The sequence below is a fragment of the Rhodnius prolixus genome, unplaced genomic scaffold (assembly GCF_049639745.1).
Source record: "Rhodnius prolixus isolate KJV_2025 unplaced genomic scaffold, Rpr scaffold_6, whole genome shotgun sequence".
Lineage (NCBI taxonomy): Eukaryota > Metazoa > Arthropoda > Insecta > Hemiptera > Reduviidae > Rhodnius > Rhodnius prolixus.
This window is the reverse complement of record NW_027411634.1, coordinates 6,107,572-6,135,434: the sequence shown is the minus strand read 5'-3', so window position 1 is coordinate 6,135,434 and position 27,863 is coordinate 6,107,572. Positions and strand designations below refer to the sequence as shown.

At 36.2% G+C, this 27,863-nt stretch overlaps 2 protein-coding genes across 5 annotated transcripts in view; one reads left to right on the top strand and one right to left on the bottom strand.

Annotated features, from left to right (window-relative positions):
* LOC141461151 (A-type potassium channel modulatory protein KCNIP2-like) overlaps window positions 1-27,863 on the top strand; it is a 319,616-nt gene that overhangs the window by 68,022 nt on the left and 223,731 nt on the right. The gene's annotated exons all lie outside the window — the stretch shown is intronic.
* On the bottom strand, window positions 1,210-5,422 carry LOC141460990 (uncharacterized). Its single transcript, XM_074141566.1, has 3 exons — window positions 5,263-5,422; window positions 1,911-3,029; window positions 1,210-1,332 (listed from the first exon to the last, which is right to left on the bottom strand). Coding segments are annotated over exons 2-3 (1,041 nt in total). The 5' UTR covers window positions 2,950-3,029; window positions 5,263-5,422; the 3' UTR covers window positions 1,210-1,330.

The following is a 27,863-nucleotide window of genomic DNA, read 5'->3' as shown; positions in this document are numbered from 1 at the left end:
TTGAGAAAGACTAGTTTAAAGGGGTCAAAATTTGGTCTTTATGATGTTCACAAACTCAAAAATACACACAAAAAAACTGACAGATCAATTTTTAAAATATAAAAAAAAATAATAATTTCTTTGTATCAATGTTTGTAGCCATATTGAGCTCCGGTGGGCTTCAACTTCCCCCTCCCACTCAAAAAAACAAATCAATTGAGTACCGCAATCTTTGGAGAAGATGGTGCTTATTCTTCCCTCTAAACTTTAGAATCTAAAAAGTATCATTGCAATTAAATTTATTGCTAAAATTTTGATTAAGAAGGAAATTCCTTAGACGGAAGTGCCATTCGACTGATTGGGTTTTTCAATTAACTGTAACGCAGCTCATGATTCGATTAATTTCCGTTTAAATTACATAAATGTAGATTATTCAATTTTTTAATTATTTTCCGTGAAAAATAAGGTACATATATTCTGAAGAAGAGTGGGGTATAGCTGGAAAAAGGCCATTTCCGTTTAATGTGCAGCTTCTACACCTGAATTTTTTTTTTTCTCCAAATTCGGAGTTTGAAAAAGTGCGTAAGTTCAAAGTTCGATAATAATAAAGGGGAAGTCTTGGTGATTGTTCGTGCCAGATCAGTTAAGATTTTCATCTTTCATTGGCTAATTTTTGTTTTATTGTTTCAGGTAAGTTCCTGTACTTCTCTTAAAAACGGAAGTATTGGTTTACTGCTTCATGTAAGTTACTTTTTATTATTCGAAATTAATATTTTAGCAATCGTACAATCAATTATGAAAATAATCTCCAGATGAATTTTCCAGTTAGTTCATTCTTCAGCTTTTACTTTTTCTTTCTTCTCTTAGCAGTAACGATTGCAGATTTTCTATTTTGGATTTTTCACAGGAAGAACCCTATTTGATGTGTTCCAAGTTGAAAAAAAAAATCACCAAAATACAAATTTGTCTGTAGTTTTTTGAGTGCACCTCGCAATTTCCTGTAAACTTCGCGGATTAGGGGTGGATTAGGTTTCCGTTTTAGCTTTAGCCCGCGAAAGTTTGGTAGCCCTGCTTTGCGATTTAGAAGGCATACATCATATTTTTGGACTAATTTGGTTCAGCCACTACGTTTGAATGGATTGTTCCTTTGTTCTTTATTTTATGTACGAGTATGTACATTATAAATAATATAAATTTATTCTAAATAATATAAATTGGAATAACAGATAGTTTACAAGATGAATAATAAACTTTAATAATAATTTATACGAAGACACGCTGAATAAGTGTTAAAGGTGTCAAGACAGCACAATATGATTCATTCGGCATCTTTATTCTTGTTTTGAACAATTCCTGTTGGATAAATAATTAAAATTAATTATTAAATAAATTTGTACTTAAAATAAAAACTTAGGTTTCTTTGAATAATGCTTTAAATTGAATTGTTTATTTAAATTATGTAAAGTTATTTTTTGGAATTGATTCAAAGCAAAATTCTGTAAAATATGCAGAAATTTAATTTAAATTTAGATGTACAAAATAATAATGAACATGAAGTTTAAATACGATTATTGGAACCATTAGATTAAATTAGGGCGGCCTCAAGGCCTACGCCACTGCGACCCCTTTGGGTCTATTGTGGCTCCCCTAACTTTAAAGCTCACCCTCCAGACCTGTCCTTTTAATCGAGACTCTTAATGCTGGAGAGCGACTCTTGGGTAAACCTCACAGGCTATCCTCCTCCTCTTCCTGACAGAACCTACAGAGGCTATCATCTTGCCAGGTGCCCATGCGATGCATGTGTTTTCTGAGTCTGCAGTGGCCCAGTTAATAGGCCTACAATCATCCTGATAGCCCCACGGCCTTGGCAGATTAATTCTGCAGTCAGCCATTGGAACCATTAAAAGAGAAAATATTTTTTTTATACTTACACTGAGTTTGTTTTTGGGATTTTCGATTTCCTTCAATTATTGGTTTCAATTGCAATTTTTCCTTTGGAATATTCAAAGAATCGATAAAAATTTTCCTTTTTGCCTCCTCTGGATTTGTACCAGAATTTATCGATCTTATACGTTTCATTTTATTATTAGAAGATATTCGACTTTTTTTACACAATTGTGAAACAACATTAAATAGTATTTCCGCTGGCCTTTCTTTATTTGATCTAATTCTAGCTAATAATAGATTATATATCTGATTTACTACATTTTTCTTAATCAGTTTAATTTTATTCTTTTTCGTTGGTTTCTCTTTGGAGTCATCTTCGACAATTTCTTTTGTGTTCTGCTTATTTTCTATATTTAATATTGTATAGATCAGTTTGCGTGCCATTAGTTGGTCTAATATTATTAATTTTTGTAAAAGTAATGTGTCCACATCTACCGGTGCATAATTGTTAATACTTAAGTAACTTTTCTCAGTTATTGAGAACAACGAAGAATTTCTTAAAGAACTTTGTTCTTTTTTCAAGTCACTGGAGCTGAGCATCTCTGATAGTTCTTTGCCAATGTTATCCATGTTCATATTAATATAAGAAATATTCTTGAACGATGGTAAAGACAATGCGGCTGATTTTCTTTTACTTAATGACACTTTATCCCCTTTCTTAGTCGCTCTAGTGGTACTAGTTTTAACCACACCTGATTTCGGCTTATCAGACACATTTTTGGTGGTTTTCGTTTTAACCGTTGAACTGGATGTTAAACCAGTTGTGGTTTTTGCCTGTTTTGAATTTACATTTCCTTTAGTGATTTTCTTTTTCACATCCATCTTTACGCCAGCCTTATTAACACCGCTTTTCTTATTGTCTAGCTTCTTCTTATGCGGTGATATCAACAGATATGGTAGACTTGTGTTTACCAAAGTTTGTAATATTTGCGGAGTGTTGGTCACTCGGCTCAGAAATTCGGTTATGTTTTCAGTTTTCTTTGTGCTAGATTTATTTTCTTTGGTTTTGGTATTTGAACTCATTATTTTTTACCCCCAGTTTTTGTGTGCTTTTCTTTTTGGTTTTTCCAAGTCAAATTTAAAACAAAAAATCGATTAATTTTCTGAAAACGATTAATTATAAGTTTTAGTGGCCAAAAAAATAAAATTATATAATAATAATGTTTACGTTGAAAAGTTTTACTTAGATTTACTCTTAATTTTCTATCAGAAATTTCAATTTTACAATTGAAGAGCTTGGTGCAAAAAGGAGTTATCTTCATTTTTTTTTTCAGAAAATGTATTTAGTGGCGCCCCCCTATTGTATGTTCAATTCTACATCTTTTGGTGCATAAACGAGTCTTTATGTAGACTCGTTTTTTATTACTTATTCTCTAACCTAGGCTAGATTTGGAGCAAAAATGAGTTTTCTATTGCAGATAACTTTCTTTTGCTCCAAACAGAAAAGATTACGCAATCAGTCAAACAAATATTTTTATATTAGGTCTATTTAATGTTTATATTAGGTAGATATTATTATTTTTCTTTTTGACAGGCATAATAATATATCTAACATTTGCTTCGACAAGACACAAAATGCCACTCAAAATATGTACTCAAGTTTTACTGAAAATTATGATTTTGATACAAAAAAGAGTTAGCTGTAAAATAACTTTTGCTTACAGCAAGCTTAAAAAATGCCCTAGAAAGTTCAAATTGAGCCCCAAATGACCCCATCACAATATATTAACTAATCCTTACAGCAGACACAACATAAGGAATACATCTTAAAGTATATTTAGTTTTTTTGTCTTTACTAAAAACTGTAGATAACTCCTTTTTGCACCAAGCTCTTCAATTGAGGATAAATTCACAATCGATAATTTAGCTGGCTATCCTCTTTTGAATGAATATAATAAGTTTATTATAAATCCGTTTAACTAGCAGGAATGGGGTGGGGGGGATTATTTCGAAATTTAACATATTTCACTTGTATATTTCATGAGGAAGCTCAAAAAACTGTTACTACAAATTTTTTTAATTAATAAATGAAATATTATTTTAACGGAACAAAAAAAAAATTGTTCCCGTGTTTCGTTATTTTTTTTTTTTTTTACCGGAAATTCACGTTCTATATCTTCCCCCTCCACCTAGAACAAAAGTTTAAAAACAAAAAAATTGTTCCCGTGTTTCGTTATTTTTTTTTTTTTTTACCGGAAATTCACGTTCTATATCTTCCCCCTCCACCTAGAACAAAAGTTTAAAAACAAAAAAATTGTTCCCGTGTTTCGTTATTTTTTTTTTTTTTTTTACCGGAAATTCACGTTCTATATCTTCCCCCTCCACCTAGAACAAAAGTTTAAAAACAAAAAAATTGTTCCCGTGTTTCGTTATTTTTTTTTTTTTTTACGGGAAATTCACGTTCTATATCTTCCCCCTCCACCTAGAACAAAAGTTTAAAAACAAAAAAATTGTTCCCGTGTTTCGTTATTTTTTTTTTTTTTTTTACCGGAAATTCACGTTCTATATCTTCCCCCTCCACCTAGAACAAAAGTTTAAAAACAAAAAAATTGTTCCCGTGTTTCGTTATTTTTATTTTTTTTTTACCGGAAATTCACGTTCTATATCTTCCCCCTCCACCTAGAACAAAAGTTTAAAAACAAAAAAATTGTTCCCGTGATTCGTTATTTTTTTTTTTTTTTACCGGAAATTCACGTTCTATATCTTCCCCCTCCACCTAGAACAAAAGTTTAAAAACAAAAAAATTGTTCCCGTGTTTCGTTATTTTTTTTATTTTTTTTACCGGAAATTCACGTTCTATATCTTCCCCCTCCACCTAGAACAAAAGTTTAAAAACAAAAAAAAATTGTTCTGTGTTTTGTTTTTTTTGTGCGTCAGTCTGTGTATGGGGGCAATAATATCCGTCTGTAAATGTGAGTAATCTGTACAACTCGAAACCAAACATAAATCACATTAAGTTCAAATTCGTTTTAGTTAGTCCAGAGTATTAGACTCGACAATAAGCTTTTAGCAAACTACAGGAAGTGCTATGGTTTTTTTAAAATAATTTTTGGGGGCCCTACTTTTTTATTTTTTGCATTCTCCCAAGAAATAAAGGGCACCAACATTTTACCCTTCTGACTTTTTGTTGACCCCTTTACATCAAGATTCATTTGCAAAGTCAAGCAAACAATATTTAAATTTTACAGATCATTTTCAAAGCATTTCCCTTCGAATCCTATTTACAGAATACCGCCAAAATTATAATATGACGCTGTTCTGCAATAAGAGATAATCTGATAAATTAATATAGCAATAATAAGAAAATATTTTTTAAAAAACAAAATTAAAACATACCTTTACTAATGTTACGTAGCATTAATCTATTCAAATTTCTATGTTAACTGATTAAACATTTTTATGACATTTGATTTAATTAGACCAAAATAATTTAAATTATATTAGACATATTTTTTTATTTTATTTTTATGTTTTTGCATTATTATTGTTTTTACCAGCTGCGTCTAATTACCACATAATTCACATGTTTTTTCTTAACGTGTTTATTTTTAGCTCATTTCATTAATTTTGAATTTATTTGAACAATTATTCATTTATTTTATTTTTTACTTTTGGCCTGGTTGCCTTTTCATTTTTCACCCAAGTTTTGGCGAGAAAGAGTACGCTACTACGATCTACGTGGGTCGTTTGAAAAGTCCGTGCAAAATCAGAGTGATAGCACTACTGGCGCGTATCGAGGTTATGTTTAGTTAGTAGCATCTCTTGGAAGAACACACACCAAGTTTCCAGCCAGATCGGCCTTTTTTTTTTGTGTTTGTCATTCGTTTGAATCGAGGAAGTCGAGTGATTTTCAAAAAAAAATGGACGAAAAAGAATTTCGTGTGTTGATTTAAACACTACTTTATGAAAGGCAAAACGCCTCAGGAGGCTAAAGAGAAGCTTGATAAACATTATGGTGACTCTGCACCTTCGATTAGAACAGTTTATAAGTGGTTTCAAAATTTTCGGAGTGGCCATTTGGGCACAAGTGTGACGCTGAACGGTTCTGGACGCCCTGTTGTTGAGGTTACTACTCCAGAAATCATTGATAAAAATCCCATGATATGGTGTTGGATGACAGAAGAGTGAAGGTGCGTGAGATTGCTAGTGCTGTGGGCATCTCGAATGAACGGGTACATAATATTTTGCATCAACATTTGGACATGACAAAAGCTATCCGCAAGATGGGTGCCGCGATTGCTCACGCTTGACCCAAAAATGAAATCGTGTGAAGTATTGCAAGGACGGTTTGCAGCTGTTCCAGAAGAATCCGCAGGACTTTAGGCGTCGTTTCGTCACTGTGGATGAAACATGGATACATCACTACACTCCTGAGACCAAGGGGGAATCTGCGCCCAAAAAAGGCGAAGACCGTTCCTTCGGCCGGAAAGATTATGGCGACTGTCTTTTGGGATTCGCAAGGAATAATCCTCATCGACTATCTGGGGAAAAGGGTAAAACTATTACAGGTGCATATTATTCATCGTTATTGGACCGTTTGAAAACCGAGCTGCAAGAAAAACGCCCACGATTGGCCCACAAAAAAGTCCTTTTCCATCACGACAACGCACCAGCTCACACCTCAGCAGTTGTGGTCGCAAAATTAATGGAAATAGGGTTCCAACTCGTTTCACACCCCCCCTATTCTCCAGACTTGGCTCCCTCGGACTACTATTTGTTCCCCAATATGAAGAAATGGCTGGCGAGAAAAATATTTTATTCAAACGAGGAGGTGATTGCAGAAACGAATGGCTATTTTTCAGACTTGGACAAATCCTATTATTCGGAAGGGATCAACAAACTAGAGCAGCCTTGGACGAAGTGTATAAGCCTAAAAGGAGACTATGTTGAAAATTAAAAATGGTTTACCCCAAAAAATTGAGTGGTTTTTATTTTTGCACGGACTTTTCAAACGACCCTCGTATTTTGGGGCACCCACTAATTTAGATAACATTTCCAATCAAATCTGTTTGGCTAGGCTCAGAAGTCAGACGATGTACTACTGGCCAAAGTAAAACGGCGTGGAATTCTCTTCTCCCCATGGTCTATATTAGCCCTTCGACACGTTGACACAATACCTGCATTGCTGTTTCATTTACTTCCTGCCAGAGCCTATATAGGCTGTCTTCCGCCAGCCCAAAGCGATGCAAGTGTTTATTTAATGAATATATGGGTTTCTGTAACTCAACCAACCCGCATAGCCACGCCCTGAAGAAGACAATATATTTGTCGAAACGTTGGCAAAAAGACGAGTTTGTTTTTTTTATTTGGACCGATTCCTCGCCAATCTTGAATCCTTAGTTTGTTTATTTAATCTTCAGTGGCTAGTGATAAGGCTTTTTTTAGTTTATCTAAATGAATGCTACAATAAGATTAGGCGTGTAGCTGTTTATAAACCTTTTTTGTTATTAAAAAAAGGATTTGCTATAAAAACTAAAAATCTATTAGAAAATTAGTAACACTTGTAATAAATCTACTTTCTAAAAGGAAGAAGGTGCTACAATAGCCGAGCGGATAGAGGCGAGGCCCGCAAAGCTAAGATGTATTGTTGGTTAGTGGGTTCGATTCCTAGTCTAGGTCTTGGATTTTATTTAATGGTTAATATGAGAAATTTATAGTAAAGTATGTTAGGCGGTTATAGACTAGACCCGCAAAGCTAAGATGTATTGTTGGTTTAGTGGGTTCGATGTCCCTCGGTCTTAGGCCTTGGATTTTATTTAATGGTTAATATGAGAAATTTATAGTAAAGTATGTTAGGCGGCCATAGACTAGACCCGCAAAGCTAAGATTGTTGGTTTAGTGGATTCAATTCCTCAGTCTAGAGACCCTGTGTTTGGGTAGAAATCAGATTACTCTGATTACAGGCCTATTCACGGGGCACGGTAGGTTCAGGAAGCATCTGCGCAAGGTGGGGCTTATTAGCTTGGAACCATTGTGCAGATTATGTCAGGAAGAGGAGGAAACGGCCTCTCACCTGCTGTTCGATTGTGTTGCAATCGAGCGTTTGTGCTATGAAACGTTTGGGACGCTGAGGCCGAAGGAGATAGTAGCGCAAATAGAACTAGTAGGGAAAGTCCTCAACCTCTTTAGGAGGTTTGCTTACTAGAACTAAGAAGGGGCTGGTACAATAAGTCTTTTGTGGCTGCGGTGCCGTGGGGCTAGGTCCCTTCCCGTCTATTATCTTAATTTTAATCTTGGGCGGTTATAGACTAGACCCGCAAAGCTAAGATTGTTGGTTTAGTGGATTCGATTCCTCAGAGGCCTTGGATTTTATTTAATGGTTAAAATGAGAAATTTATAGTAAAGTATGTTAGGCGGTTACTGGCTAGACCCACAAAGCTAAGATGTATTGTTGGTTAGTGGATTCGATTCCCCCGATCTAGGTCTTGGGTTTTATTTAATGGTTAATATGAGAAATTTATTACTCCGACCACGGCTCCTAATTTGATGGTTAGCCTGACTCATAAAATAGGCATTACCTTAGTTTAATTAAAAGAAAGAGAATGAAACAAAGAAAAAGATACAAATGATTAAAATAAAAAGATACAGCCTCTTCATAATCGTATCTTTGAAAACAATAGAAGTTTTTGCTTCTATTTAAAGAAGTTCATCTCACACTTAAAGATGATTACTATGAAAAGCGGAAAGAAAAAGGGATAATTTGAAATAGCCGGGGTAAACAAGAGAATACTTTGTGTATAGGGATTGTCTTAGAGTGAGAGAGACGGACGATGAACTAAAAAGAAAACTATGAAAAGAAAGAGAATAACCATTGTATTTGTTTTTCTTTGTGAAAGTAACCAGAAGGAAAATGGGGGAGAAAGGCTAATGATGAATCTCGGAAAATACACTTCTTTTTGATTAAGGTTTCCACGCCTTTTTTTCTTGTTCCCTCTTGCTTTCCTTTGCGCCGATTAGGAGGATAGAGTGAGCGGGCGAGTGTGAACCAAAAAGATAATATCAGGGTTAAAGTGGCGGAGATAAAGAAAGAGAAAAAAAGATGGTGGACTGGTGTAATACGAAGGGAAAACAGGAATATATACACACACAGAGAGAACAGCCTTAAATTCACCCGACAACTAGCGGACCCTGGTGACCATAACCCTGCAATGCGCCTATCCACTAACCCAACTGAAAAGAAAAAGAAACGCATTCTTAAATAAACAAATTAAATACAATTATTATTTCATTGCATTTTTTTTTAATAAATATTAAATTATATTGTTTTGGTACAACATTTACGGGCAACATTTCACATGTTCTGAACTTTTTACTTACTGAAACTAGATTTACAAACCGGTTGATGAAACCGGAAGTTAGGTATCTTTTTTCGTGTTAAAGGTAGGGGACCTCCCAATAATTATCCAAAAATAATTTTGCCAAAAAAAATCTGGTGTTCCTCTTCAAATAGCTTACTCTTACTATATTTCCGCGGCACCCAATTTGTGGTAGTTGGACGTAAAGATCGCCTGAAGAAATTGGTTTTACTTTTAATATGATACTGGGTACAAATTTCAAAACTGTATATCTCGCATTTTAATCGTTAGAATTCAATGATTTCTTTACCCAATTGTAGAGAAAACTTAGCTCTATAGCTGATTATGTTTTAATCATAATAGGTAATGAAATATAAAAGGTCTAGGTCTTGCATTTTATTTAATGGTTAATATGAGAACTTTATAAAGTATGTTTGCTATTTGCTTCCGTCCACTACACCCAATTTGTGGTAGTTGGACGTAAAGATCGCCTGAAGAAATTGGTTTTACTTTTAATATGATACTGGGTACAAATTTCAAAACTGTATATCTCGCATTTTAATCGTTAGAATTCAATGATTTCTTTACCCAATTGTAGAGAAAACTTAGCTCTATAGCTGATTATGTTTTAATCATAATAGGTAATGAAATATAAAAGGTCTAGGTCTTGCATTTTATTTAATGGTTAATATGAGAACTTTATAAAGTATGTTTGCTATTTGCTTCCGTCCACTACACCCAATTTGTGGTAATTGGACGTTAAGTCCGCCTGAAAAAGTAGTTCATTATTTTTGGTGACTGATTCATAGTTTCAATAGGATGAAAAAAATAAATACCAGTTTTTAGTCTTGATTCATTTATTCTGCCGAGCTTTCGACCTAGGGACTAGGTCATCTTCAGGGCTAGTTTACAAAGTAATATTCTACATTACAGGGTTGGTGTGTCTTCTGTCTTGTGTGTTCATGGACTCAACCATGAAATGAACAGTAGTTCATTACTTTACTTTTTTCTTTACATCCTTTCTCTTGTCGCACTTCCAGAAGTTCTACAGTAGTCAGGGATAACAATTTGCTAGCGTCAATTCATCCGTTATTTCCAATACTCTCTCAAGTGATTATGAGGATGGTTCCCTAAGCCTATCTCTTTAAAAGGATCGAGTATTATCCATCGATGGACATTAGGAATTATTTCTATTCCGGCTAAGAGAAAGCCTTATCGAGCCGTGCTAAGGTTTCCACAGCAGTAAGACCTAATAACTTAGCTTACCCAGGTCATCATAGTGCAGGGTTGCGTTGGGAACTACAGCATGTCTTCAACGCCTTCCGCAAGTCTTACTGAACCTAACGGATTCTCTCTGCCCATCCTTTTACCACAGACAAGAAAAAATGTAGAAAAAGACGAGTTCTTTAATTTTTAATAAACACTTATATTAAGGATGAATTTTTTTGTCGTTTTTTTTTGTTTTTTTAATCTCATTTGATGCGCTGAAATATTCAAGCAATTTTTAAAAGTATATTTTTATGGAGGGCATAAAACTAGAAGACTGGAATTAAGGATGTGAAATTTTTCTGTTTAGTTGAAATAATAATGAATCTTGTGGCCTCATAAATTATAAATATTAAAAATGTACGCAATGAAGAAATTAGCAACTACATAAAATTTTATTTATTTAATTTACCTTCATATTCCCCCCCCCCCGTAAATGAATTTATGTACTAAATTTGGTATTTAAAATTTTATACCCCGCATTATTTTAATTAAAAATATTTACTAAAAGCTGGACGTCTAAAAAGAGGTACAAAGTACATTATGTATATCATTTTCTTCAGACTTGGAAGCAATATTAATTGCTATTAACATGCTTGAATTCTATGTTGAAAACAAATCTGTTACCAGATGGGTTTATAGGTTAAATTGATCTTGGTTGTGGCTTACAAATGGACCAAATGTCTAACCTGGAATTCTTACACCAGACCGAAAAGACTGGAGACTAATAGGTGATTAGTGCAATGGTCAATGGAGGCGTATCAGCTCCTGCAGTGGCCATATGAGTATTTCAGATTAGGTCGAACCTGGGCCGGTTATTGACATGGCAGGGGACAGTATCTGTCCTAAATACAGTTTCGAGACTCCTTTTCAGGTGTGCATTAAACCGAAAGGCTGAATGGAGGGTGAACTGGACGGACCAGTACCGAAAGGGAGGCGTTTGGTTTACCGATGGCTCCAAGATGGACTGTGGGACTGGGTCTGGAGTGTATAGGGTAAAACCCGAGGTACTCATTGAGAGATCTCTTGGGAGATTCGGCCGCAGTCTTCCAGGCCAAGGTTCTTGCAATTAAATTATGTGCTGAGGAAAACCTGCGGATGGAACCTAGAAATAGGGAGATTCGTATCTTTTCGGACAGCAAGGCTGCACTGAAGGCTCTCGTATCCTTCAGAATGACCTCTTCCCTGGTTTGGGAATGTAGGAAGGCCCTAGAAGTACTGGCGCGGCACAACAAAGTTCGGTTGGAATGGGTGCCGGGTCATGTGGGTATTAAAGGGAATGAAAAAGCTGATTATCTGGCCAGGAATTGAGCTAACACTTCTTTCATCGGTCCAGAGCCTGCCCTGGGGATCACCAGGGGTTCGGTTCGTGCGGCTCTCAGAGATTGGATCTGAAGGGAGCACGAAAAGAACTGGGTGATGTGTCCTGGGATTAAACACAGCAAGACCTTGATGCCTTGGCTGTGTAAGCAAAGATCCAAAGAGACCCTGTGTTTGGGGAGAAGTCAGATTACTCTGATTACAGGCCTATTCACGGGGCACGGTAGGTTTAAGAAGCATCTGCGCAAGGTGGGGCTTATCAGCTTGGAGCCGTTGTGCAGATTATGTCAGGAAGAGGAGGAAACGGCCTCTCACCTGTTGTTCGATTGCGTTGCAATCGAACGTTTGCGCTATGAAACCTTTGGAACGTTGAGGCCGAAGGAGACAGTAGCGCAAAAAGAACTAGTAGAGAAAGTCCTCAACCTCTTTAGGAGGGGAGCGTTTGCTTACTAGAACTAGGAAGGTGCTGGCACAATAAGTCTTCTGGGGCTGCGGTGCCATGGGGCATAGGTCCCGTCCCATCTACTATCTTAATCTTAATCTTAACAGGTGATTGCTGTCAAGACTACTCGAGAAAACGATCTAAACGAACAGTACAAAACAAACTTTGACCAAAAACTATGCTGTGACCTAAATTAGGGACTTACCGGACTAGAAGTGTGGGGATTCCACTAAGCAATCCAATCCTTTACAATCCAAAAATCCTTGGAAAAGTCATCAATGCTGCTAATTATGTCTCCAGTAAAACCCTACAGAATGACGTGTGCATTTCCTTCGTATCCGATCGTATAGTCTACTCTACGTTGCCCTTTTTTTTGTGGGGAGGGGGAGAGATTAAATAATTTTTACAAAATCATATTAAGGTATAAATGTACGAGGTATAATTTAAAATAGAGGTGGGTTTGGCGTAGTGGTTACGATGACAGGATTTATAAGTGGGATATCGCCTGAACGATTTCTGCACGCTGCTACTTTTTATTCGTTAGAAAAAAAAATAATAATACGATCGTACTATATGTGCTTCCGTCCCACGAGACCTAATCGGTAGTTGGATGTAAAACGTGCTTAAAAAATAGGCAACACTTTATTCTGCTATGATTTAAGAAAAAGAATTTATATAAAATATGATTATTTTTGTCAATTCAATATAATATTTGTATCGATTACTATTAGAAGACTTCTTATTCTATATGAAAACTTGAATAAATTTGTGGATGAAGTCCTTAGTTCTTGTTTAGCCTTAGTACACAATAAGGTTACTTGCTCACAATCAGATTACTTGCTCACAATAAGGCTCTATTACACAATTATTAATTCTGAGGTTCGTGTTAGCTTCACTGCCTTAACCCCTTCACAACTAAATTTGACAATCTTTGGACAGCGTAACACCTATACAATATTTAATCTTTTAACACTGTCTCTTTGTCCTCATATATGTATGAATATATTATTCTAGCGAACAATGTAACTATTGTTGCGCCCTACAGGGAGAGAGAACCAGGGAAATCGTCCACCTTTCTGACGGTTCCATTATCCTGTATAACCTTCAGATTTATTTATTATCATAAATTTGAAACCCATATTCGGAAATATTAAAGTTACAGTTCACAAAAAAGGAAGTAGGGCAATCGGCCCTTATTTTTTCATGGTGGCTGAATCATTAGTCCAATGGCAGGAAAGACTGATGCCAATTTCAGTCATTTATTGGTGCCGGAGCTTTCGACCCTAGGGACTAGGTCATCGTCAGAGCTTATTGTCTGTACGATATTTTTACATTATTACTGTTAAGTTGGTGTATCCTCTGTCTTGTCTGCTTGTGAACTGTACGAACACAGCCCTGAAGATGGCCCTTAGTCCTTAGATCGAAAGCTTGGCAAAATAATAAAAAATCATGACTGAATTTAGCAATATTCTTTCTTCCCTCTTATAAATCTTGCCAACAATTTACAGTTTGTAATCTTACATCACACTGAAATATAACCTTACTGGAAGCCTACCCTTTCACAGAACTACGCTAAGACGATTTTTCTAGACAAATATGTATATTAGTGAAAAAATGTTACATTTTAAAAATGATTATGAAGTAAGATGTCTAAGTAGATGTAGTCTTTTTGTAGGTGGAACAAAATATTTATTAAAAAAAATATATATATATTATTAAAAAAAAATTCTTTAATATGATATACTTAAAAGAGTTATTAAATTTCTGAGTATGACGGCTCGGTTTCCTTCAAATGTTAAACATCTTTAAACGAAACTTTGCTTCTTGTCACGAACAAAATGCAAACAGGGCGCATTTTATGGAATAGAATGTGAAAGAAGAAAGTTTTATAATTCAATTTCTTGCCCTGTAGGTAGACGTCTGGGGTTCTACTCTACAGAAGATATTACAGTTACCTTTTTTCTTCTTTTAAAAAGTAAAAAAATAAGTTATTCTTATAAAGAGTAGAAGGTTTTCAAAGATCTGGAAAATTATTTGTGGGAAGTCCTTAAATGAAAATGGAGAGGAAAAAAAAAGGGTTATTTTTGTACTAGTTCTCCTGTTCATCCTGTAATTGAGGCGCTGACGGCAAGGTGCCCTAAACTTCATCCTGGCGGATACACACATTAGCATTTCGATCTCTCGACGCTCACATTCTCAAAGCTATTCGCTGATTCATTATTATTATTATTATTATTATTATTAAAAAATGATTTAAGGCGCGTCAACATCTGAGGTTATTGGCGCCCAGAGCCTTTTTTTCGGACGGTATTCTCTTGTCACAGACAATACTGCCCATCACCGGACAGTGTGAACTGTAAGAAGCTCCTAGGAAGAGAGAATCTAAGGGCCAGCAGCTGGATTTGAACCCGGGACCTCCGCGTGGGAATCCAATACACTAAACAAAGCTGTTTCATTAAGCATTAAAGATTTTTTTTTTTAGGAAAATCACTTCCGGTAGGCACTTTTGGTTTTCTAAAAGCTTATTTACTTTGCTTAAGCAATATATCAAATTTTAATAATGATATCTCACATACAAATACGAGGGTCGTTTGAAAAGTCCGTGCAAAAATAAAAACTACTTAATTTTTTGGGGTAAACCTTTTTTATTTTTCAACATAGTCTCCTTTTAGGCTTATATACTTCGTCCAACGCTGCTCTAGTTTGTTGATCCCTTCCGAATAATAGGATTGGTCCAAGTCTGAAAAATAGCCATTCGTTTCTGCAATCACCTCCACGTTTGAATAAAATCTTTTTCCCGCCAGCCATTTCTTCATATTGGGGAACAAATAGTAGTCCGAGGGAGCCAAGTCTGGAGAATAGGGGGGATGTGAAACGAGTTGGAAACAACTGCTGAGGTGTGAGCTGGTGCGTTGTCGTGATGGAAAAGGACTTTTTTGTGGGCCAATCGTGGGCGTTTTTCTTGTAGCTCGGTTTTCAAACGGTCCAATAACGATGAATAATATGCACCTGTAATAGTTTTACCCTTTTCCAGATAGTCGATGAGGATTATTCCTTGCGAATCCCAAAAGACAGTCGCCATAATCTTTCCGGCCGAAGGAACGGTCTTCGCCTTTTTTGGCGCAGATTCCCCCTTGGTAACCCATTGTTTAGATTGTTCTTTGGTCTCATGAGTGTAGTGATGTATCCATGTTTCATCCACAGTGACGAAACGACGCTTAAAGTCCTGCGGATTCTTCTGGAACAGCTGCAAACCGTCCTTGCAACACTTCACACGATTTCGTTTTTGGTCAAGCGTGAGCAATCGCGGCACCCATTTTGCGGATAGCTTTGTCATGTCCAAATGTTGATGCAAAATATTATTTACCCGTTCATTCGAGATGCTCACAGCACTAGCAATCTCACGCACCTTCACTCTTCTATCAACCATCACCATATCATGGGATTTTATCAATGATTTCTGGAGTAGTAACCTCCAACAGGGCGTCCAGAACGTTCAGCGTCACACTTGTGCCCAAATGGCCACTCCGAAAATTTTGAAACCACTTATAAACTGTTCTAATCGAAGGTGCAGAGTCACCATAATGTTTATCAAGCTTCTCTTTAGTCTCCTGAGGCGTTTTGCCTTTCATAAAGTAGTGTTTAATCAACACACGAAATTCTTTTTCGTCCATTTTTTGAAAATCACTCGACTTCCTCGATTCAAACGAATGCCAAACACAAAGAAATAGACCGATCTGGCTGAAACTTGGTGTGTGTTCTTCCAAGAGATGCTACTAAACATAACCTCGATACGTGCCAGTGGTGGTGCTATCTCTCTGACTTAGCACGGACTTTTCAAACGACCCTCGTATACAGAAAACTTTGTGAAAACCATAAAACCACTGGGACCTTAATACATTAATTTCCGGTGAAAAGGAAATAGAAAATCCGCAACTTCCTCTTATAGGGATGAAGTAAACATTTCTATTAATTTGATAAAAATAAAAGACTCGTGTATTTTAAACGTTCTTTTTTTTTGTTTTTGCAACAATACATTTTGTTAGAAGGTAACTGTAGACAGCTCTGGTGAACGGGTCAGTACTATTTCCCGTGGGAGTCGTTAACTGTCACCAAGGAAATGAAGAATATGGTTTTGCTTATTATTCTCTGAAGTAAGGAATGTTATGTTCAAGCTGTTCGGTTAACATAATGAGATAGTATTTAAATTTGCGGTCGTATCTCTGTTTTTTTTTCTGTAAACAAGTTCTTATGAAATATTTGCATTTTATTTTCGCATTAAAAAAAGTTGGTTAATGATGGGAAAACAAAAACTTAAAATTGTCTTACTTGTTCAAAATAATCTTTGTGGTATGGAGAGAGTTGGTGGTTAGACGCTATAGAGGTTTATGAGGTGTCGCTGATGTCTTATTTTATTGGAACCATGACAAGGACAGATGAAAGCTGTGCTAAAGAGATGTGGGAATGTCTGTGAGAGCAGAAAGCTGCTTGGAGAGCGGGCATGCGAGAGAAAGGTCCTTAGCAAAAAGTCGTAAATAGGCAATGGTTTCCTCCGAAAGGAAATCAAGGTGGGAACTAACAATGATCTTCTCCATTCATCTGGCCATGCAGGGGAGAGTGTGATTGGCTGCCCAAGAGGGCATTTCTACGACCGGTCAGATGGGGTCCAACAAAGTAGAAAATCACGCTTGCGATGGCTGATGACCTCTATAGGCATCAAACGGTAGCGAATAAAGGCAACTATGCTGTAATGGTTTTTGAGGAGAGAGTTGTTGGTTGTGGATGTTGTTGGATAAATAACACTTTTAGTATCGGTATAAGATATTATATTTGTATGTGACTGACTGCCAAGGACTCTATACTTTACACTACAAGAACAGAACAGACTGACTGACGTGGCTAAACGATGTGTACAACTGAAGTGTAAGACTTTGAACAGAATTACAGAATCTCCGAACTGAATATCTAACTGAATATTGAACTGAATATGGAACTCAATCCTCTTTGACTTTCCTCTTGTTCTTATATACCTTCGCCGAGCCTCCCCTCTCTGTGTGCCAAGGGGGCTCTGTGTGCCAAGGGGGCTGACTCTCTCCCTCTGGCTAGAGTGAATGAGTGGTGGGGTTTCACTACCCTTACATATGCCCTTCCGACTGACGGATATATGCCATGAAGCCTTTGCAACAAAACGGATTCGAAAGGCAGTGGTTTGAACGACCTAAAGCTTTTTATTTTTTTATATTTTATTTCGTTCTGTTATTCAGACAACCACTACTTTTCGCTTGATCTGATAACTCTATATATAACTTTGCTAAGATTACCGTGGTTTCCTCTTTACCGTGGTTTGGAAGTCGTTCGATGTATTAAATAACCTAATTGTTTTTTAAAAAAACTCCAAGTATTTCTCATTTTTGTAAATTTATATTCTTACTGAACTATCTAATTCTGTCTTCAAATAACGAAATTGATTAGGCTATTACCTTAACGAACAATGAACTATTACCTCCCATAACAATCTTGTATCATTGTTACTACCAATCCAGTTTGTTTTCTACCTGATTAAACAAAAGTAACAAGCAAGATTCTATTAACTTAATTTACTTACTGGATACCACACAGTTTGTAATACGTCAGTTACTAAACTAAATTTATTACTTCATTTTAAGTTCACAAGGAGTTTAAAGTACGTGACTTTAAATTATTGATTGCAAAGTTACTAAGTTAGTAGTTGGTTACCAAAGATGTTTCTATAATATTGCATTTTGTTGGATAGCAATTGTGACTGATTTTTGAAAAAAATGTTTTTCATGCATTTTTCAAAAACTCTAAATGCATTTATGGTACTCAAAGTGCTTGGTGATCGTACAACTTCCTTCCTCTTTCATATGGTATTTAAAAAAACGCCGCTTTATCACAATTCAGTCCATTTTGAAATTGATTTTTTTTTTAAAAAAAACATCCTGACCTTTTTCCCAAGGTTTTCAAATGACATTTCGAATTCAGTATTGAATTTCCTACTATTTAAATCGATTTTCATTCATATCTAACTTCGATAAGTGATTTAAAAGAAAAACACAAATATAATAAAGTAATTCCACAGCTTGTGGAAAACATTCATTTCCGTAATAACATTTTCCTGCACGAAATAATACAGGACGCCCCCCAAAAAAAGTAATTTCTTAAAAGATAATAAATAGATGCATAAAATTAAAATAAATTTCTTGAATGTAATTCTATTATAATAAAGGTCATGATATTTAAAATTATAATATGGTAATAAAAATAAAGTACGATGCTGCAACGGAGATTTAAGTTAGTTTTGGCATAGTGCCAAAGAAAATTTTTTTTTTTTCCTCCTAAATGCAGCTTTATATAATTATCTAGGAGGCCCTGGCTTTTTATTTCATCCCCACCTCTTAACTTTGGCTCTTACGTTTATAAGTAATAAGATATAATTTAAGATTTCGAAAATTACCAAATAATTTGTCCTCTTAGTGAATGAGTTGGTTATATTATATGAGATTAAATTCTAGAGAATATATTTCAAGATCAAGTTTTGGTCGAATGATTGGAGAGAATGTTTTGATGTAATTATACAAGATGTGGAAATGAGGGGGTTGTAACTGGAGTTTATCTGTATGTTCGCTTAATCCAAATAAAAGATAGATTATTGCCAATTCCAGGCATAAGTACTTTATTAATTTTTATGCCAAGCTTTAAGCGTAGGGATTAGCTTATCCCTAGCCTGGGCTTACCTTCTATACTTGTTAACAATTGTAATTTGTTTTGTCACTATAATGGTTGGTGTATCTTCTGTCCAGACTCACTGATTGTGGTTGGTTTTACAATGTTCAATGCAATTTTTGTGCGACAGGTCAGTGTTACCATTTCGTAAGAGACCTAAATTGGTACCTAAACAATTAGGGCAGAAGTCACAGCAGCCTTTATAAGGTTAACCTCCAAATTATAATTGTTACTAAGTACAAGCCCTGAAAATGTACTAGTCCCATAGGTCGATATGTTGGCAAAAATAAAGATGGATAAATAATCATAAATTACAAGTACGAGGTCTGTCTAAAAAGTATCCGACCTTTATTTTTTCCTCACAAAATAAAGACGATAGCGCGGCGCCACTGTACTCAGTAAAGGAAAAACCTTCATGCGCATGTATGAATTTTGTGACCTCCTTCCAACGCGTCAGTCGCTGCCTGTGGGTCGCTGAGTGAGGTGCTACACAACGTGTTCGTCGCATTACCGATTATCCGACTTCCGGATCCGATTCTCTCAACATGACTGAACGTGTTGAGCAAAGGCACTGCATCAAATTTTGTCAAAAGCTTGGTGATTCTCAAAGCGAAACAATTCGTAAGATTCAGCAGGTGTTTGGAGATGAAGCGATGGGTGTAACACAAATTAAGGAGTGGTTCAACCGCTTCAAAACAGCCGCACATCAGCGGAGAGTGACCAAGTTGTTGTCGCCGGAACGAAAGGACCTCCGTTTTGAAGTAGCACTAACTCCAACCTCTTGGGTAATCTCCCGCACGGTCAAGCGACGATCTGCTATCACCAAACGCACAGTCTCAACAACGGCTGCACTCCGAGCAGTCTGGGGCCTGCCAGAACGCTGGTCACTCTCCGCTGATGTGCGGCCATTTTTGAAACGGTTGACCACTCCTTAATTTTGTGTTACACCCATCGCTTCGTCTCCAAACACCTGCTGAATCTTACGAATTGTTTCGCTTTGAGAATCACCAAGCTTTTGACAAAATTTGATGTTTCAGTCATCTTGAGAGAATCGGTAATGCGACGAACACGTTGTGTAGCTCCTCACTCAGCGACCCACAGGCAGCGACTGTCACATTGGAAGGCGGTCACAAAATTCACACATGCGGATGAAGGTGTTTTCCTTTACTAAGTACAGTGGCGACGCGCTATCGTCTTTATTTTGCGAGGGAAAAATAAAGGTCGGATACTTTTTAGACAGACCTCGTATGTATAATAAATAAATATATGAAATGGCAATGAACAATACATTATAATCTTCATAAAAATAGTTTGGGGAAAGCTTAAGATGTGAAGGATACAGAATGCAGGGGAAAAAAGGAAGAAAAAACCTGCAGCTAGTGTAGAAAGTTAGGCTAGGATGTGTTTTAGTCTTTTGTGTCTGTTGGGAGTAGAAGGATCTGAAGGAGTCGCGGCAGAGTGGATTAGGGTCACAGTCTAGGATGGGAAGGAATTTTGAGCAGACGATTTTGGATATAGCAGTGTACAGCGGATAGTGGACGCAGTTTCGATGAGAGTCTGTCGCAAGTCTTAGAAATTTTTTCTGTGCTGTCCTGGAGTTTCTTGATATTGCTACTACAAGTCAGGCTCCAGATGGAGCTGGCGTAGAGTAACATTGGTCTAATGACCACTTTGTAAAGGAGGAGTTGGTTGGTCACAGCCATTTTGGAGTCACGTGAGTGTAGAGGAAAAAGCAGTCGTGTTGTCCACTTTGCCTGAGTTTGCTTTTTGTCCTGAACAGGTGTAGTGAAAGTGAGTTACCTGTCCAAAGTCTAGGTATGTTGGCCAAAATAATTTGAATGAAATCGACAATAATCTGTCACCAATCAAAAAAGAATATTACTCTGTTATAAAATTCAAATATTTGCACACTAATACTGCATTGTGTGATGTTAGAGAATGCAATGTGTATTGTTAAGCTGAGATACCCTCAGGGACCCACAATCTAGCCCATTTCTCCTGTATGTGGCTTCACAAGGGGACTTAGAACTTTACGTTGTGAAAAACTGTTAATCACATGATGCTTTAACTCCCATTTTGTGTGTGTCTTTTTACCAAGAATGTTCTTTAACACTTTAGAATAGTTCCCTTGGGATTTTGTGGAATTAAGGATGCCGCTAACTAGGCTAATTTAGGGTTTCTCTCCCCTCATTATTGATTTCGAATTTGCTACCGACATGGCTTAGCTTACAAGCTGTCTTATTTCTTAATTAACCCAAACTTCTAATACAACAAAAACTGCCTTGCGCAATATCGGCTAGTTGCACCAGACCACGGTTTTCAATGTTTTTCCCGGACACCTTTCAGGATTACCAAATTGTTTCTTAGAGAAGGAATAAACTTTTTCTGAACATCCATTTAAATAGCTAAAAACACAAAAAACAGTAATAGTATCCGAGATATTAACCAGAGTAGATCAATGAAATTTTCCCGAATGAATGGGAAAATGGACTACCTGGTCCATAGAGTGGAAATTCTATATTACGATCTAATAGAGTTACACAAAGACTTCTTTTGTTGGTTCAATGTCAAAAAATGAAGGCTAGTCCTTGAAAAGAGAATATAAGGTCAAATATATCACAGAGAGAAGGTATTGTCACGTCTTGGGAAGTGGTCCACTTAACCTAGAAACAGGGGGCCCGTTATCTGATATTGTTCAGTTTCAACAACAGCAACGGCTTCTGTTAAGTACGTAAACACTGATCACTAGTTGGGTAAACATTTTAAAATGATATAATACTTATTATAACAAAAAAAATGGATTTTATTTTTTAGCTAAACAACTGAATTTAAAGATTTTTAGTTGCCCTATATTAACAAATGTCTGTACAAGGGGAATTGCGAACATATAGATTTACTGGGTTTTAACTTTAAATACATTTTTGATGTATTCTGATTTCAAAAAAAAGGATTGCTTATTTCTTAAGGTTGGCTATACCTCCAACTACCAATTAGGTGTCGTGGGCGGAGGCGACTAGCAAACATACTTTACTGTGAATTTGTCATATTAACCATTAAATAAAGTCCAAGACCTAAGACCGGGAATCGAATCCACTAACCAACAATACATCGTAGCTTTGCGGGTCTAGCCTATAACCGCCTAACATACTTTACTATAAATTTCTCATATTAACCATTAAATAAAATACAAGACCTAGACCTGGGGAATCGAACCCACTAAACCAACAATACATCTTAGCTTTGCGGGTCTAGCCTATAACGGCCTGACATACTTTATTATAAATTTCTCATATTAACCATTAAATAAAATCCAAGGCCTAGACCTGGAATCGAATCCACTAACCAACAATACACCTTAGCTTTGCGGGTCTAGCCTATAACCGCCTAACATACTTTACTATAAATTTCACATATTAACCATTAAATAAAATACAAGACCAGGAATCGAATCCACTAACCAACAATACATCTTAGCTTTGCGGGTCTAGACTCCTAACCGCTTTCGTGGCGCAAAGAAACGTTATTTGTTTATTATACATTAGACGTTTTGGGCTAAAATTTTGGGGATTATGTTACTAACTATAAAAAAAACTCTTTCAATGCATGAACACCTGAATGAAAAGCTATAACTGTTCAGAAAATAGGCACCTAATCTGTACGAAACTAAACCAAAACGGAAAAACTGATAAAAATGAAAATAAATGTCATTCATATCAAAACCGGGTAATACATTAATTCAGTTCAATCACGCTGCCTTTATTATCCCAGAACTGGAGGTAGAGGAATCGGGAATGTGGTCGGGGATAGAACCAATAGCAGTTCTGTGTCCTTCTCTTGAAACGGTAATGGCACATTTGAAATGGCCAGCGAACCGGTTTGATTGTGGAAATGGCGGTTAGCTGAAACATTCGTTTAGTTGTAACGCTACAAATAAATTTATTTCAGCACATTTGGAATGATAATGAAATGTTTCTGTGTTTGCTACGACAGGGGGTGGGGGGGAGAATGAAATTAAACGAAAATTGATAGATTAATATTGTGTGCCCATTGTTTTGTTATTTTTGCCCATCTGACCGAATGAAATTACTGAAATTTCCAACATTGCTAAAGTATACGAACACCAATTCCCCCCTTGAAACCATTGGTCATTGAAAGTAGTGGCAGGCCTAACCTTCGTTACGACCAAGTTCAAATGAAACCTTCAGCTGAAGTCTTAGTCATGATAACTGCAGATAAATTATGATGCGCATTCCTACATCATCCACTGCGTAATTTTGGAAACGCATTCAATATGCATGAACATTAAATCGAACATTTATAAAAGACAAAAACATGGCAGCTTAGGTCGATATTTTAGACAATTTCCTAAAATCTTTGAATGAATCAATTCGACCGCCATCAAATAGACTAAATTTCCAGCCAGTGAGTTAGCAAAATTATTCAAAATATGTCCAAAAATATCCATAATTAGTGCGTATAATGGAATAGCCAAATTTGGATTAGTTATTGAGGTTTAATAGATATTGCCAGATAACCCTTTAATACTTGACTCTCCAGGTTTGGCGTTGCAGATCGATACATATTGACCTGGTCTAGGAACTCATGGGTATTCTTAGAGACTCCCCCCCAGCGCATCGCACCCCATGGATAGAAAATTATCTTTCCCTGTTCTTTCTTTGAATCTTCCTCCTTAGAATGGTATATACAGTGGAACCTCGCATAACGAGCAACTCTCTTAACGAGTAATTCGCATAACGAGTAAAACAAATTGATTCTTATAGCGAGCGATGTTTCGCATAACGATAGTTTTCTAATGACATTTCGCTGACTGCGCAGTTTTCGCTGTCTCATCGAAAACTGCGCATTCTTCGATTAGTCATTCCTGTTTACGCATATGCGTTTCATATTCTCCACGTATCTAATGCATTGATACAGTCGAAACCGAACTTCACCGAATGAGTGGTGTATAGGGGAAGTCAATATTGTGATATTTGTGTTTAAATATTATTGTGTTTATTTTGTTATCCCTCTAACAAAATGGCTTCGAAAAGAATTAAAATAACGTTAGAATTGAAACGTAAAATCATTGAGAAACGAGAAAATGGTGTGAGTGTGGCTGATCTAGCAATTATCCCCTTTTATTTTAATTTATATAAAAAAATTGTTTCGCTTAACGAGTATTTCGCGTAACGAGTAAGGTTCTGGAACGAATTATGCTCGTTAAGCGAGGTTCGACTGTACTTTCAAGGAATACCTTCTTCTCCATGTCTCTGTATCAGGTCATCAAAAACCGTGAACAATGAACGGCCTTTTTTTCTTCAGGAGAGCTTAACTCTATTCCCTGCTTATAATTCCTCTGTCCAATTTAGCCCAGTTACGACGTCCAGGACCTTCTGAGTCATGGCCAGAATTTTTCACTAACTGGGATGTTCATCATTCTTATTCTCGAAACGTTGAGACCATTTTTATGGAGACAAATGTCCGGAAGTAGTTTCAAAAAAATAAATTATAAAATTACCGCTTTCTCGAAAAACGGTTTAGAACTAGAACAGTTTATGCGAACGTTTTGATCATTTTGTTCAGTAAAATATGCTTATGATGATTAGCGGAATACACATTTAATTTGCAGCAAGCGTATTCAAGCTTCCAGCGCAATGCTCTTTTTAATTTTTTAAGCATGTCACTCATTGGCACCCGTAGCTTTTTTCAGTGCACTGTCTCCGTTTCTTTAACTAACGACAGAACTGTAAATCACCGGACAGTCAGCAATATGAAGCTCATAGGAAGAAAAAAAATCTAAGAACCAGCGACTGGATTCGAAACCCAGCACGCCAACCTTAGAGCTATTTGATCTCATCTTTCTTTGTTCTCATTGGTTCCTATTTTAGTCACCTCTCGTTTAAGCCGAATAGATAATAGTGCAAATCTAAGTAATTATAAATTTCATATAACTGTTATTAATTTAGTGTTTCAATTACTTACTCTTATTCTTACGAGAATAAGAGTAAGAGAAAGTGGTAAGAGAACTCTTAACGTAAATTCCTGGTCAAACGCAATACTTCCGCTTCAACGCGAGACGGAAATAACTCCAAAACAAATTTCCTCTTTATTATCCCAGAATTTTCACATCCTGTTTGTTTGATTATTGGTTGAGTTTTCACAACTGACATTAAACTGTCTGTAACCATTATATATAACTGGTGGCGGGGGTGGAAGGAAAAAACAAACTACAGTTCTAGTCACGTAAATCGGTGTACAAACGTTGTTATACGTGTATAAAACCAACGGGCTGGACGTGGCATTAAACAACAGGGGAGAGTGCCAAGCACGTCTTTAAGTTTATATACAGCTTTGTCTAGTTAATTCTACGAGCTTGTTAAGGGCCACGTAGGAGGTGGTGTTACTGATAAATTGCGATTGATTGCCTTTTCTCTGTATCAACTCATTTAGTTTCAGAAAATTTTTAGAAAATCTAGAATTGGAATTAGTTTCTAGGAGAGTATATCCTTCTAGAGCATCTAAATACTTGTACTTCCAAATGTCCTACATCTTCCTCGGATAATGGCTCCTAAGTCACTTAGATTGATGTTGCCTCCATTTTCTCACAGTACCAACACGACCCAGAAGAACTCAGCTTTTTTTTCCAGGATCTCTTTAGAGTTAGCACAAGCCCTGTGAGGATAGTCGTCAGCTTATCCAGGAAACGAGGAAGCTCTCCACATCTCGCCAAGCCATCTTTCCCTTTTTAGATGTTCTAAAGTTCTAGAGAAGGGTTCTCCTGGGATTAGTCAAGAGGAATAATCTCCTTCGTAAATAATTCCAGCTTTAGGGTAGGGGCGCGTCTCTATTGGCCTGCCCCTAGTTACTCAGAGGGAGTGGGACTGCGGGGTATTTGGCTCCCTTATTAAATGCTTAATTAGTTATGGGATCTGATTCGCGAAGTACATTGACTACTGGAAGTGGTTATCCATGAACTCTCAGTGGCTCTCAGCTCTGGAAATTTCCTAGAATGATCAAGAAATCAGCTTTAATTATTTATTTTTGAAGAAATCGCCAAAAACGAAACCTTCAGTAATTGCGCACTTCCGGAAGCCAATTTCTTCTATCCCGTCATCCCAATAACAACCCATCATCGACAATATCATCTTTAGAAATGCCCTAAATAAAATTTTACTTACAAAGTTTTTGGTTTACAAAAAATTATTATTATAGATCTGCATTTGTGCCATGATTGGCCCAAATTCAAATAAAATCCTTGAGACCGTTTTCAAAAAAAAAATCTCAAATTACAGTAAAATTCATTTAAATTGGCTTTTTCAGCTTATCGATTTTGGACCGCAACCTTATTAAAAACTGTCCGGTAGGCTAGTTGTATAAGGGTTGATCGTCAAAATGTGCACGTAAAAGAGTTACGTTGGAAAACACCCAACTTTGACAATTTTTTTCTCTTTTTCTATAAAAGATAAAATTCCCAAATTTTCTTTATAATATAGGGCAAATCCTCCTTTATAACTGTATTTTTTTTGCAACAACACAGATCCGATAAATTTCGAGCAAAAAGTTGCAGAAAATTGATAGAAACAGCATTTTCAAAAAATCTTCTTCTTCTTGTTACCATTTTTGTAAACAACGTAGCTCCTAAACGCGTGAACCGATTTTCATAAATGAGGTGTCTTTCGATTGGGAATTTTATGTAGATGTACCTTTTGGGGGTCTCGACGATGTACATCGAAAGGGAGAGAGGAGTTAGCCCCATGTATGTGAGGGCCCCTTCAAAATTATTATTACTAATAACTCTGAAAATTTAAAAATCATTGGCCCCTTGATGTTGATACTTGATCAGTAAAAATACCAAATATTTTGTATAAAAATATGTTACCAATAAGTTCAAATAAAGGATAAAATAGAGTAAAAATAAAATCTTATATAGCAAACTTCTGGAAGGAGGTTTCATTTTCAACTGTTGATCGCACGTATGTTTTCCAGTCAAGTCAGTGTGTGTCTGTATATGAAGGAATACGTTTGTTTTTAATAAAGCAAATAGTAGTCTTCTACTCCCCAGGGAATCAGGACTACACACAACTGTAGGTAAAAAAAAAATCGTTCCCCTCTTATTGACATTTCGGAGATGCGCTAGCTTCCTCTGGAGTTCAGGATGTTACCACCAGCTTAGTCAAACTTTCAAGAGCATTTCAATCGGTTCATATCATGGTGTGCACTTAACTTTATCAGTTATTTTGGTTAATTTATTGCTCCTAGAATATGTCATGAACTTAACTGGAATTACTCGCAAAGATTGAAAACACACCTCACTATTCTTAATTTTTATTCTATTTGTTTTGGTAAAAAAAGATTGGTTGATAGTGACGTTTAGAGTACAATAAGCAGATAACATGGCCGGCCTTTTCTTAAGGTAAGCACTGTACTTAGAAAACTTTCTTCAATAATTATTTAAGAAGTAATTTAAAAAAAGGCAAAAAATAACCACTGACTGCACCAATTAGAGTTGACGGAAATTTTTGGCCTCCAATAAAATTGGTACGAAACGAGGTCTAGAATATATTTTTCTAAGTTAGTCAATTTTCAATATTTATTTTAAAACAAGTTGGGTCACTAAGTCAGCCCTGTGATTTGACGATATTTCTGTGATTAATAATAATTATAATAAAATGCTTTGATTGGTTAAAAAGCAATTTAATCTATAAAAAAAAAGTCAGGTTACAACATTTTGAGGTCATTTCCCGTTAATAAAAGATTAAGTTTAAGTTTAAACTATGAGGTCATTCTTGTAGTAAACCTAAACTACTTTAGGTTTCGACATCAGACTTTCGGGAGTCTTCTTCTTTACTTTTGGCATACAAAAAATTATA